At 21.9% G+C, this 13,601-nt stretch overlaps 2 protein-coding genes across 2 annotated transcripts; both read right to left on the bottom strand. All coding sequences in view use genetic code 6, as the record gives it.

Annotated features, from left to right (window-relative positions):
- Positions 1 to 1,134: 1,134 nt before the first annotated feature.
- TTHERM_00864920 (50S ribosome-binding GTPase) lies at positions 1,135 to 2,139 on the bottom strand (the record flags this gene model as incomplete). The annotated part of the gene is made up of 1 exon (XM_001026732.2): positions 1,135 to 2,139. One exon carries the CDS (start codon positions 2,137 to 2,139, stop codon positions 1,135 to 1,137), a length of 1,005 nt encoding a protein of 334 aa, XP_001026732.2.
- Positions 2,140 to 3,798: 1,659 nt separating this feature from the next.
- TTHERM_000864919 (WD domain, G-beta repeat protein) lies at positions 3,799 to 13,166 on the bottom strand (the record flags this gene model as incomplete). Its single annotated transcript, XM_012800746.1, has 10 exons — positions 3,799 to 4,064; positions 4,115 to 4,255; positions 4,314 to 5,594; positions 5,699 to 6,261; positions 6,370 to 7,185; positions 7,550 to 7,604; positions 7,653 to 7,726; positions 7,960 to 9,283; positions 9,395 to 9,760; positions 9,881 to 13,166. The coding sequence occupies 10 exons, from the start codon at positions 13,164 to 13,166 to the stop codon at positions 3,799 to 3,801; spliced, it is 8,172 nt and encodes a 2,723-aa protein (XP_012656200.1).
- Positions 13,167 to 13,601: the final 435 nt, after the last annotated feature.

Here is a 13,601-nt window from a genome sequence, read left to right as displayed (position 1 = left end):
TAAAAGAATAAAAATTAATTTTTTTCAAAAACTCATAGAATATTAAATATTTATAAAATTGTTTTTTTTAAAGATAATGATTACACTTACAATTTTTAAATTTTTTGATAGTATTTTTTTTCTCAACTTCATTTGTCAATTTTTTTATTTTTAGTTTATTAGAATTCATCATAATAATAATAATAATAAAAGTAGGTATTAATTACTTTCTATTACAAACTTATATTTTTAGAATATTTAAATATTAATACATTTAAAAAAAATACTTTTAAATTCTTTATTAAGATTATGATTCTTAATAACAGTTAATATATTTTATTGATAATATTTTTTTACTTAACTATTTTTCAGTTCATTATTTATTCTTTCTTTTTTCCTAAATGGTCAGAAATATTAGAATATTAATAAAAAACAGATTTTAAAATCTATTACAAACTTAAATTTTAGAATTTAAATATTAATATATTTTTAATAAAATACTTTTAAATTTTTTTTTTAATATTATTATTCTCATTTACAGTTAATCTATTTGTTTGTATTTATTTTTCATCAACTGATTCATATGTTCATTCATTTTCGTTCAAGCTTGTTTTTTATTTATTAAAATTTTTTAACAAAAATAGGAATTAATTTAGATTAAAAGCTCAAACAAACTTTTTGAAAATTTAACTATTAATATATTTTTACAAACATAGTTTTTATTTTTAAGCTTAAAATTCTCACATACAATAAATCTATTTTCTTTGATAATATATTTTTACTCAACTATTCCTCTATTCTTATGTTAAAGCATTTTTCTTCCAAATGATTTGAATTTATTAGATAAATTTAACAAGAATAGAATCCCATTTACATTTTTAGAATATTTAAACATAAATAAGTATTTGATTAAAAATTTTTAAATAGTTTAGATATGATAACAATTTACAATATAATAATATATTTATTTCTCTTTAATCTTCATTTATGAATTGATTTCAATATTACAGTATTTATTATATGCAAAACATTTAAAAAATATGGGATATTAATATTTAAAAATATTTTAAAAGAAAATAAAATATCTTATATGCAAAACATCAATAATGCTTCTGTAAATGAAAATTAATATTAATTTATAAAATATATATAACTTCATTTAATGAAATTAGTAAATTTATTGCAAACTGAAGAAAAAAATGATCTTTTTTTTTTGTTAATAGGTTTTAAAGTAGTGAAAGATTAGTTCTAATGAGAGTTAATGTTCTCAAATGTTTTGAATATATACATTTTTATTTCAAGAAAATAAAGGTTTATCTCAATTTCAGTAATTTCTTTTCTATATTTGTTAAGAAAATTATTGATTAAATTCTAAGTTTCAAAAGAAACATTTTGAATAAAATCCTCAAGTAGTTTTTTTTTGTCGTTTTAATTATGTTTGATCATTTTTTTAAAAACAGAATCTGAAATCATATTAAATTTTTATTTCTGCTGATTAATGAATAGATGCATGTTTTCATTTAAAGATAATTTGAGCTTTGGCAGCTCTATTTCTAATCCTATCGGGTTGCTCTAACATAGATTATTGTAAAAAACTTCTTATAATTACTAGTTATTTGATTCTTTTCCTACAAAAATAAAGGGATATTATAAATCAGAATCAGGATCGTTATCAGTTAGCATAGCTTTAATATTTTCATAACTTTTTCTGTTTTCAGGAGTGTCTTCTCTATCCCAGTGAGTTATAACAACAGTTATGAATTTTTTCCAATCTTAAAGATAATAAATTTATTCAGAAAATTTATTTTACATTGGTCCTAATCTTTCATATTTTATTAACAAAAAAATTCTGTTAATAGTTCCTTCTATCTAAGCTAATTTTAAACTTAAAGCATTCATAGATTTTGTATTTTCATCACACGAGCCTAAGGAATCAATTATTCTAAATTTTTTTTAATTAGCAAATTGACCATAAATACAGTGTGTAGCTTCAGAAAATTCAATATCTTAATCGATTTAGTTTTTATTCACTAACTTGTTAAATAAAGTTGTTTTTCCAGTGCCTACACTACCTATCAATATTCCAAAAGGACAGCTCTACTCTGTATTCATCTTCGAATGAGTAAAAAATAAATGTTTACTATAGCTGTTCTCTGTCATCGTAATTGATAATTGATCTTTTTTCTTTTTGATTTTTTTTTTTGAGTGTTTTTAATTTTTTATCTAATTTCTTCAGAATTTATATAATTTTTGATGTTAAAAACTTTTAGGTTGTTAGAATTTTATCTAATATGAAGTAATTTTTAGAATTTTTCTTATTTAATACATCAAATTACACTTTTTAATATTTGACAAATATTTAAATGATTATTTATTGTATTTTATTTTATTAACAATTTTTATAGAAAATGGAAAATTTAGAATGTATGAGAATTGATATTGTGAATAATTATTTTACATTTACATATTTAACAATGTTTTTAGTTTTCTTTACTTGTTACTATTTTAGATATTTAGTTAATGAGGGAGCGTGTTAATAAGTTCTAAATTTATTTATATTATCTTTTTTTAATATTAGAATAAGATAAAGCTTATTAGAATTAATATTTAGATTTTCAAGCAAATATATCTTGTTTTATTTATCTATTTTATTTTTAATTTGTATTAATTTTGTAAAGTATTTTATTATTGATATTAGAATAAAAAGTACTTTTTTTGTTAGAATTTTATCTTATCTGAATTATTTTTTAAAATTTCTAACATCAGTAAAATTAGAATATTACACTTTTTATATTTATGAAAAGCATTTAAACCCTTATGTTATAATGATGTATTTTATTAAAATATTTCATATTAATTTTTTAAGAAATTAATTTTATTGAAAATGGGCATGTTTTGCATATATGAGTATTAATATTGAGAATAATTATTTTATTTTTATATATCTATTTATATTTTAAATTTTTTATATTAGTTTCAATATTGGATAGATTTAGTTAAGGAGCTAGCACATTAGAGTTTGTTCAAAATTTATTCATATTATTTTTAATATTTCAATTATAGGAAATTAATTTATTAGAATTAATATTTAAATTATTCTTGCGGATATCACTTATACTATTTACATATTTTACTTTTTAACTTTTAAAAATTTTGTATAATTTTTATTAAATCCAAAATCTTACTTTAAAATACATGAATTTATTATTTTAAGAAAAAAGCATTTTTGTATTATCATAATATATAGAGACTAATTTTTTCATTTGTTGATATATTCTAGCTTTTTAGTTTTCTTAATAAACTTCGCTTTTAGGTAGGTTAAGTTAAAAAGTATATTAAAAATGTTCTAAAATTATCCATACTTTACTATAATTTCAAGAAATTAAATAACGCTTATTAAAATTAATATTTACAGTAAAAACCTGTATTTACATTCCCTCCCTTCTCCTCCCCTCCATACTATTTAAATAAAATTTTTTATAATCTAAAAAGAATAAAAAATTTGACGGAGAGTTGATCCTTAATTAAAATTATCTAAGTTTAAGGATTACAAAATATAGTATGTATTAAGCTAAACTAAAATAGATTTAATTTTACTAAAGGGTTAATTTTGTTTTTTATAAAATTATGTTATTATCAAAATTATTTAGTAATAGAGAAAAATAAAAAATGATTTAAATTATACTTTTGAGAAAATAAGTACTTAAAAATAATTAAAATTTTGAAAAACTTTAAACTATGCTTTAATCAACAAAATAAACTTTTTTAATAACATAAAAGATAAAATATATGAAAAAATAAATAAATAAATATATTTTTTCAATTCTAATTTAATTTTATAATTGTCTTAAAATCATTACAATTTTTTAAATCATTTGCTTATTAATTAGGATTTTCTTCATATTATTAAATATTATCTAAATCATTTATACTTTCTACGATATTTTAAATCTTAGCATCTATGTTAATCTATTCCATAATTTCATCTTGATATCTATTATCTGTTACTTAGTCTGCTTCACTGTACTATTTAAAAATAGTACAATTTCTTACTATACCTGGTGTTTATATCTAAGATTAACCTTCTATATAATGATAATATATTAAATATAATTTATTGAAATAAAATAATTACATTTGTTTAATATCTGACTAGCGAAAATACTTGTATTCTCATAAGAAATTCTATAATTTCCAAATTAGCCTGTTTATGGTGCTAAAGTTGAATCTTAATTATAACTTTTTACTTTCTAAGTATTTATTATGGTTTTATTATCTATTTTTATTGATTTTAAAATAAATTATTATCTGAAATTAAAAAAATTTTTTTTTACTTCTTGATGTCATTATTTTGCTTGTGTTAGTTTCACATAATTGCTGAACTTTCTATGCTTAATGTTTAATTATGTTTGTAATATTTTTTTAAATTTTTTTCCAATTCTTGTAAACCTTCATTTAATTTGTGTTTTTAATGATAAAAATATTAATTATATCTTTATGAACCCATCTCTTAAGAAATTTTAACATAGTTCCTTCTTTTTAATCTATTATGTTACTTAGCTTAAGGCGGAATATGATCAAAAAAACACCAAAAACGAACGAAATGTGGATAATATATTATAAAACTGTAAACATGCTATATGAATAGATTTAACTGAGTTATTGCAATATTATATTAATTAGTATTAATACCCTTGACAGAGAATCTAGTATTTCAATCTACTTAACGACAAAAGGCTTAAAAATAGAATTAGCGATTATAGTAAAGCAAATAAATAAAGATACTACTTAGTATGAAAAACTTTGATCTACTTGATTATACCATGTATAAAAAGCTATTACAAAGGTCTTACCATATATTTTATTTATTTCCCAAAAATAATATTTAGGTTTATAATCAAGATAGAAATAACCTAATCTATACTTTGTTGTGCAGTAATTTAAGCTTTTCTTATTTTTATAAAGCAATATAAGTATATAAATTGGAGCTATAAAAAGGAAAACCAGATATGGAGTTATAAAGTAATTTACAAAATCTCTATAAGATTCATCATTACATTAAATTTAGAAATTCAATGAAACATATGAATTATTACCAATAGATCTACAAGAAATTGCTAGCGTAAAAAGTTTAATTAAACTTGGCTAAAAAAAAGTGTAGAGGATTGTTATCACCGCATATTTGTAGTATTATTTTATTCCAAAAAATTTTAATTTATAGCACACAAATAGGCCTACCACTATAATTACTAGGAAAAAAAGAGGGTAAATAGATGTGAAAAACAATTTAATTGTAACAGTTCCATATTTTTCTATAGCATAACTAGGATAAACACAATGAGAATTCGAAAGTATATTTGTTGCAGGAGATCCCAAGTAACTAGTAGAATTAACTAGAGAAGTAAAATCCGATTTCATGTTTAACTAAAATAAAACTGATGTAATCTAAAGATAGTTTATTAAAGTTTTCATATATTAAGTTGATTTATCTTTCATACAGCTAACAGAAATTGGAATTATTTGTAATTATCTTAGATAGGTGCAGGTAGAGTGGTACGTGTAATTATTCATGAACATCAAAATATTTACTACTAAATAAAATAGTAGTAACAAACCTATTTTTTCAACAAAAAAATTTTTAATTTTAATTTATAAAAATTTTTAAAGATAAATCTTGAATTAAATATTACTAATCAGCTAAAATTAAAAAAAAAATTACTTAGAACGATGATGTATGTAATATAAACATATTATTATTCACATTGATGGCATAGCTAATCCGATACACTGAAAGTATATCTATCGTCCCATAGCCTTCCACTTTCATCACAAAATTAGCATAAAGGTCCTGAAAAACCTTTTATACAACCCTCTTTACTTTCATGATCACTTTCTTTACAAGTAAGAGTTTATATTATTTAGTTACAACTAAATATATCATCAGTTTTATTGTTTTATCTCCAATACCCATCTTTAAGGACTATTTGGTCACCTTGACATTATGAAGCTTACGATGGACATTATAAACAGCTTAAATTCTAAGCATTTTATGGTTTATTCGGATCTTCCAAAGAATAGAAGCCACTTTAACAAATTTCGCAAATAGTAATTGTACTTGTCAAATCTTTAAATATTTCGCCTTAATTGCACTAACGAAAATTGATAGTTATATTTTAGCCTATTTGTGATGAGGAAAAGGAGTTAGTTGTTAAAATTAATTTTAGTACCCTACTTGATTTTGGTTTAGCACTAACCTTCAAAGAAGAAAAAAAGAAAGCTTATCTAGTTTATTAAAATTAGTTAAAGTTTAATAAAGTCTATCCACTTAATTGAGTGTTTTAAGAATTATCTACAAAAATTTATATTTAGTAGGATTTTAATTCTTATTACACACTCTAAGCATATTATTCTTAGCTAAGTTAACTAACACTAAAACTTACAATTTAATCATACTAATCAACCAACTAGACTTATAAATACAAATAATCCCCGCTGTTAAACGAAAAGATGCTTAAACTATCTTCACTCTAAAGACTTCTAATACTATTTTAATATGATAAATTATTATTTTAAAAGCTATGAGCTATTTCGATTTCCTCATTTCTATCTTTTCTTTATAAATTTCTTGAATTTTAAGATCTAGAATCTAAAATAGCTCTAACAGGATAGATACCAATATTTTTACCAAAAATGATTCCAATATTATTTTTTATTTGAGATTCATAGTTTATTACTTAAAATGGGTTGCCTGTAGTCAAAATTATCCTTATTCCTCCTCCAATTTGAGCAATGTTATTTTCAATTCTAGATTGTTCATCTAACATTAACTTGCTTGTTTGATAAAGGTATATAGCACCACCCGAGCCTAAAGCTGTGTTTTGACTAAATATAGTATTAATTATATTTATAAATTCTGATATTGTACTAAAAATGAATGCTCCTCCATCTATAGATGTATTTGATTCAAATTTAGAATTTTAAATATTTACTATCTTAGAATTTTAAATTAAAATATTTCCCTAATTTGAAATATATTATATACCAACAATATTAAGAGTTGTAGCTTAAATGTTTATTATAGGCTAATTAACTTATTTAGAAAGAAGGAGTTAATTATCTTTCTATATACTTGTTTACTTAAACTCACCATCAGAAATTGTTAATTAGTCTTCATATAATATGACTTATTCTGTATCACTTGAATAGCTATTAACATAAAATAAAAATAAAATATTACTATTGGAATTCATATCTATTTGAGATATCTTTGTATTAAAGAATCCAACTATAGTTAGTAAATATTATTCTTATGCTTTAAATGCTTAATCTTGTATTTATGGAATATAATTTTAATAAGGTATTCTATTAGATATTTAGTTTCGTTAAATGGATATCTGTTAGATTTGTAATTATTGACCTTTGTTAAAATAAAATAGCTGATGAAATTCATTTTATATAATAAAGAGATTGTTAATATAAATATTTTAAACTCTCTCAAAGCCAATTAATAGAGATTAATTTGATATTTTAGAGTTTATTATTGTCAAATTAGTAATAAAAACATTTTTACAATCTGTGAACTAAATTAGTGGTTAATTCGATGTACTATTTGTTTGATTTTATAACTTTAGGTTATACTAAATATTTTAAATTAGTAAATTGGATATAGTTACATTTGACAAATTATTAAATTGAATTTGGACTCCTGTAAAGTTTTGTTCTTGGATTTCTATACTTTACCATTTTACTTATTATGTAATATTAGAAAATGTATAATTTTAGTTGTTCTAAGTAAAAATAAAAGAAAAATTAGAAAAATAAATAGCAATTCTCTGTAATTGTTAAAATGAATCATATTTTAAGTTAAGAGTATTATTTTAGTTCGAGGTGTCAGGAGTAAGTATTACTTATATGTTTTGATCATTAATAAAATTTAAAGACTTTAAGGTATTCCCTAATTTAGCTAATATTCTGTATTACATTTTTAAAACATTATTATTGTATAAATATGAAAATATATTCTATCCTTAAATTCTATCAACCATACTAAGAGAAGAATAGCAAGAGTATTAACCAGACTATGAACTTGCAACTGATGTTTGAGTAGACTAAAAGTATAATTAAGTATTAATTATTTTATCAAAAATACCATTATCTGATATTCCTACAATTCTCATTGTGTTGCTATCATTTTATTGCTGATATGCATCGACTATTTCAGAATTCGATATAGGAGTAGAATCGATTAAAATGATAGATTTATCAGAGTTAATGAGATATATTTCGAGCTGAGTATTCATGCAAATAATTAATATGTTTTAGTTTATAATATTTAAAGAAGTTATTTGAATGGATGAGTTTATTTTTTTAATTTAATTGATGTATTTAAGTGTTCCTCTTGAGAATAAATTTATTTAAGAATTTGAGTATACCAAAATATACTGATCAGTAGTAGCAAATCTATTGTATTAGTTATTAGGAAATGACAGGTATTGTAAAAAGGAAAAACTTTTTAGGTCAAGTACATAGATTAATTTTTCATACATAAATGAGATAAAGCATTACCCATAAGTCTCATCAACAAAAATTGCATTGATTTGATTAATTTATTAATTATTTAGAGTTGTTGTATCTAATTATTTCAACACTTATAAATCTGATAAGTTTATTAAAGTTATTATGTTATAACGATAAGCTAAAATCATGTAAGAGTTAGTTTTGAAAAATAGTTTCACAAAATTATTAATGATATTCCCTTATGGCTGCCAAGGTGAGATAATCTACTGAGAATTAGTTGTTGCTTAATCATAGCAAAGAACTCTACCAGAACTAAAGCTGATAAATATTTTCTATTATGCAGGAGATCCAAATGATAAATGATTTCTCAGATACTCGTTGTTTTAACTATAATCTATGACATTCTTTTTCCAATTGTTAGTTCCATCCTTATAAAAAGAATAGTTTATATGAATTAATTGCTTCTCTGTTGTGAGAAGTAGCTCATTAGTTAAAAATATTCTTGCTTTAGGATTTTATATTTAAGCTACATAATTTGATGAAAATATTTAATTATTATCTACTTAATCATATGTGTAAATAAGAATTTAATCATCAAATATAAATACAACTATTCTATAAATATCTATTTAGAATACATTTCTTATTGGATTTGAAAAATAAGTCAAATATGTTTATGAAAAATCTTTATATGAATATAAGACATTGCTTTAGTCAAATATGTAGTAAGTTGTTGAAATTTGTTGATTGGAGTTTTATTATTAGTTTTTAAAATAAAACTGCTCTACTTTATAATTTTAAATAATCTAAAATTTCTAAATTAAATTATAATTTAGCTACACAATTATATTTTAATTAAAAATAAATAGATTATTATAAGCTTAATCTACTGTCATACCTACAGGAGAGCCAACAGTCTTGAAATCATAAACATTTATGATATTATAAAATGCTCTTTAAGAAAGAAAGTTAACACTGTAAAATACTCCTACACTATCTAAATAATTTAGACGGGAATTGATAGAATCATAGAATAAAGAAACAACACTTCCTATGCCAAGTTCTGAATATGCACTAATTGTAAAACCATCATCTTAATAAGTTGATAAATTAAAATAAAATAATTAGCCATATCTTATTTCATCAGCATAATAAACTAAAGTGTTATAATCAGCAATATAATAATAGCCTAATAAATTTCCACCTCCTGTTGGTTTGAAGTATATTATCAAAGCTAATTATTATCTTTAGAAGATAAAGATATCTATTTATAAAAAATATGATTAGGAAATGTTTTGTTATATTTCAAGAAATTAGGTAAAAAATTAAATAAATAAATCATAAAGTTTTTTAATTCAATTAAGTAAAATATTTAAAAAATTACATGTTGAAGTTAATACAGCTATATTATTTCCAAATATTTAAAGATTTAAGATACTTAAATTAATATTTGTTATTTATCCTATTAAATTACCAGTAAAATCAAACACTTGAATTATTGTGTCTACAAGAAATATCTATTTATTTAATTCATCTACATAAACTTAAAATTTATTTGATAGACCTGTCACTACGGTGTTTGCTATTGTAGCATATGTATTTTTGCTAATTATAGATAGAATATTATTATTTACTTTACAAATTATTAAATCAGAAGTGAGCAAACATTATTAATAATTGTAGATATTATCAGGAGTAATGATATTTAAAGTTGTTAAATTAAAATTGAAGACTCTCAAAGCACTTCCATAAGCAAAAATTTTTAGATTGACTTCATCAATTAAAGCTCCATTAATTTAAGATATTTGGTCAAAAGAGAAAATACCATTTGTTTAGAAATTTTTGATTAGTAGTTATTAGCTTTTAAATGCTAATAATATGTTATTTTTTTCAGAAAAAATTAAATCTGTTACTCTATTATTAGAGTATTAAGATGAAAATTTTATTGTGTAATTATACTGCTGGGTATAAATATTGTGAACATCAATATCATTGTGAATTACAAAAATAGATTCGAAAAATGGGCTTGTTTTTACGCTTTTAATAGTACCACTTTTTAAACTGGAATTTAAACTAAAAGTAGAAAAACTATTCAAATTTGAGTTATCAAAGCTGAGTAATCCAGATTAACTACCATAATATTAAATATTATTATTATCTTTTGATGCAAAAGATGTTACAGTGTTTCCAATTAAATAAACAAAATAGCCATAATCTACAGATTAGTCGAGAGGGCGATATGTTCCTTTCAGGATTAGAGTGAAATATGAAAAAGGCATTAAAAACATGTAACTGATATTAGTATTACCTACATAGTCTTTATCTGGATAGAGTCCAACATTAAATTTAAGAGAGTAACTTCTGGAATATAAATAGCCTTTATTTTATGATCTAATTATTGCGTAATGAAAGAATAAATATATTTAATTTTATTCGGTGCTATAGCAAAATAAAATATAAGTATCATTATCTTGATACTTCTAAATATTTGTTGGGAAGCCTTAGCTGATTTGATAATAAAATTTTTAGGTCAATTTACTATCAAGAATTACAAATGCTCCTTTTTTACACCCAAGCATTACCTCAAAATTATTTGATTAAAGATTATCTATTTAAATAATTGAAAAATCACCATAGATGCTTTGATAATTTTATGATAATACTTTGTTAAACTAATAATTTTAGCTAGGATCGAACAGATACATTTACAATGAATTACTGCCATTTTGAATAATTAAATTGTAGTTTGCAACAGCAACTATTGATATGATTTAACTATCTAAGTACTATCCTATTGATATTTGTTTAAGATCTACTCCATTCAAAAGAGTAAATTATGAGTCGTAATAGAGAAGAATATTTGTAGGGAATTGCAATATAAATTACAGAACATCGGACACAGGATTCTAAAAAGAGTAAGAATAACTAACAAAAGCGTTATTAATCTGAAATATAAGGATTAAGCGAGAAAATAGAGCTACAACCCATGTATCTTAATAAATTAAGATGTCTCTGCATTTTTACCCATTTTGGGTTATTTTATAAATTTACATAGGATTCAAACTTGAAAGTGTGTACCATGCTATTATACTTCCATCATTTGAGCAAGTTAAAAGGTATTAGGTATTTTCAGAATATACCATTTTGTTAATTTTATCTCTGTGTCCTATTATCTTCTTTTGGTAAGGCATAACTACGTAATTGACTTAATCAGTATCAGCGCTTACAGATTGTAAGTTGTTATTAACGATAAATAATTAATCTGCATTTATAAATGTTTTAATCTAATCCGATTAGATATATTTATCACCATAAGATTCAAATTTCAAAGGATTAGTAAATATCACAGGATATGCATTTAATTATGTGTAAGATTTATTAATTAAATTTATTTGATATGTAATTATATTTTGTGAAGAAGCTTGAATTGTAATCAATTTATAATTAGCCATAAAATTTGTGTTTGGATACTTGAAAAAAGCTAGGTCTGTAAATTAACTTTACGAGAAAGTAATACTAAGAATTTCTTAAATGTTTTAGTCCATTAAAGTTAATTTTGTTAGGTAATTTACAGCAAAAAGCATTTAAGATTCCTACTAATCAACTAATCTCAATTATAAAGGAAAGACTTTGAGATCAATTAGTTTACAATCTATTTGCGCCCCCACTTTATCATAAATTATTTAAATTAATTGAGTACTTTATTACTAAATTATCAAAAATTAAGAAACAGAAACTTAATTTATTTATAGATTCTGGATTATTGGATTAGAATTAAAAGCATAACTTTAACATAAATCTGACTGTTTAACGTCTTATAAATTTAAAAAGCCACTTTATATACTCAAATATTTAGCTATCAATTTCTAATTTTTACCAAAGCACAAAACCAGCTAATTAATTACTTTTAAAGCACAACCTACATATGAGAAAGAGAGAGTAGTCGAATCTAAGCTAAGAGGCTGCTCTTATAAATAAATTTGACTAAAATATACAAGGCTCTAAGAATCATCATAGCTTGTTATTGCTTACTGATCTACACCCAAGTCAATAAATTAACTTTTTTTTGTTAATTAGCCTTTTTAAATTTACTTTATATTTCTAAAAAAATTTGTTTCAAAAATCCATTCTGAAACTAAATTGGTAGTTGAAAAAGTAATAAGATAATTCTTGAAATATAAGGTGGTTAAAATGTTTGGAGAACTCATATCTTGTAGCTATTATCCTGTCATAGAATTTATCAATTTAATATAAGTAGGATAAACAATCATAGTGATTTAATCATTTACTTAGTAAATACTCTCTATTGTACCAAGACTATTGTTGCTTGAACCAACAAAAGACAAAGGGCACAATTAAGTTTATTAACATAAATTGTATGTACTATTTTCTATATAACTAGCATCACAGATAGCTCTACAGGTATCTACTGTTTAATCTTATCCTTATTATTTAGTAACATACCTCTACAGTTAGTAGTTAGATGGGCAATTTTAATAGAGGCACTGGTTATTATACAAAGTAAATCCTTATTCGCATTTGCTGCAAATATATTAATTACTTGAAAATTAACAATCTGAGCAACCTGTGACGCAGTTATTGACTTGCTAAGCTTTTGTTAAAAGATTTAAGTATAGTAATAGTGAAATAAAAACGACTCTTTTCATCATTATTTTTCCTTTTAAAGACTTGTAAAACTTTTTTTCTAATTTTTTCTTTTCAATCTATTTTTTTGATTTTCTTTTAATTATAATTATGGTTAAAAACAAAACAAGCTAGCATATGTATTCATAAATTTAGTTTACATATTTTAAAAATATTTAATAAAATAAAATTAATTTTTTTACAATGAGGGAAAACAAACATTTAAAATTGCAAAATATTTAGTAATGGCTATTATTCTAAATAACTTATAATTTTTAATACTTGAAAACATATAATAAGATTTTAATAGGCTAAAGAAAATACTGTTATAATTTAGAATCAATTAATCATATAAATAAATAAATCAAATAAATACAACATTTTTATTGTAAAATATTTAAAAAATTTTTTAAAGATCAAAAATCAGAATTAATTTTATTATGTATTGAATAAAACTTTAA

The sequence above is a fragment of the Tetrahymena thermophila genome (genome assembly GCF_000189635.1).
Source record: "Tetrahymena thermophila SB210 genomic scaffold scf_8253984, whole genome shotgun sequence".
NCBI classification, from domain to species: domain Eukaryota; phylum Ciliophora; class Oligohymenophorea; order Hymenostomatida; family Tetrahymenidae; genus Tetrahymena; species Tetrahymena thermophila.
Note: the sequence above shows the minus strand (reverse complement) of the source record. Positions and strands in the feature narration are given on the sequence as shown.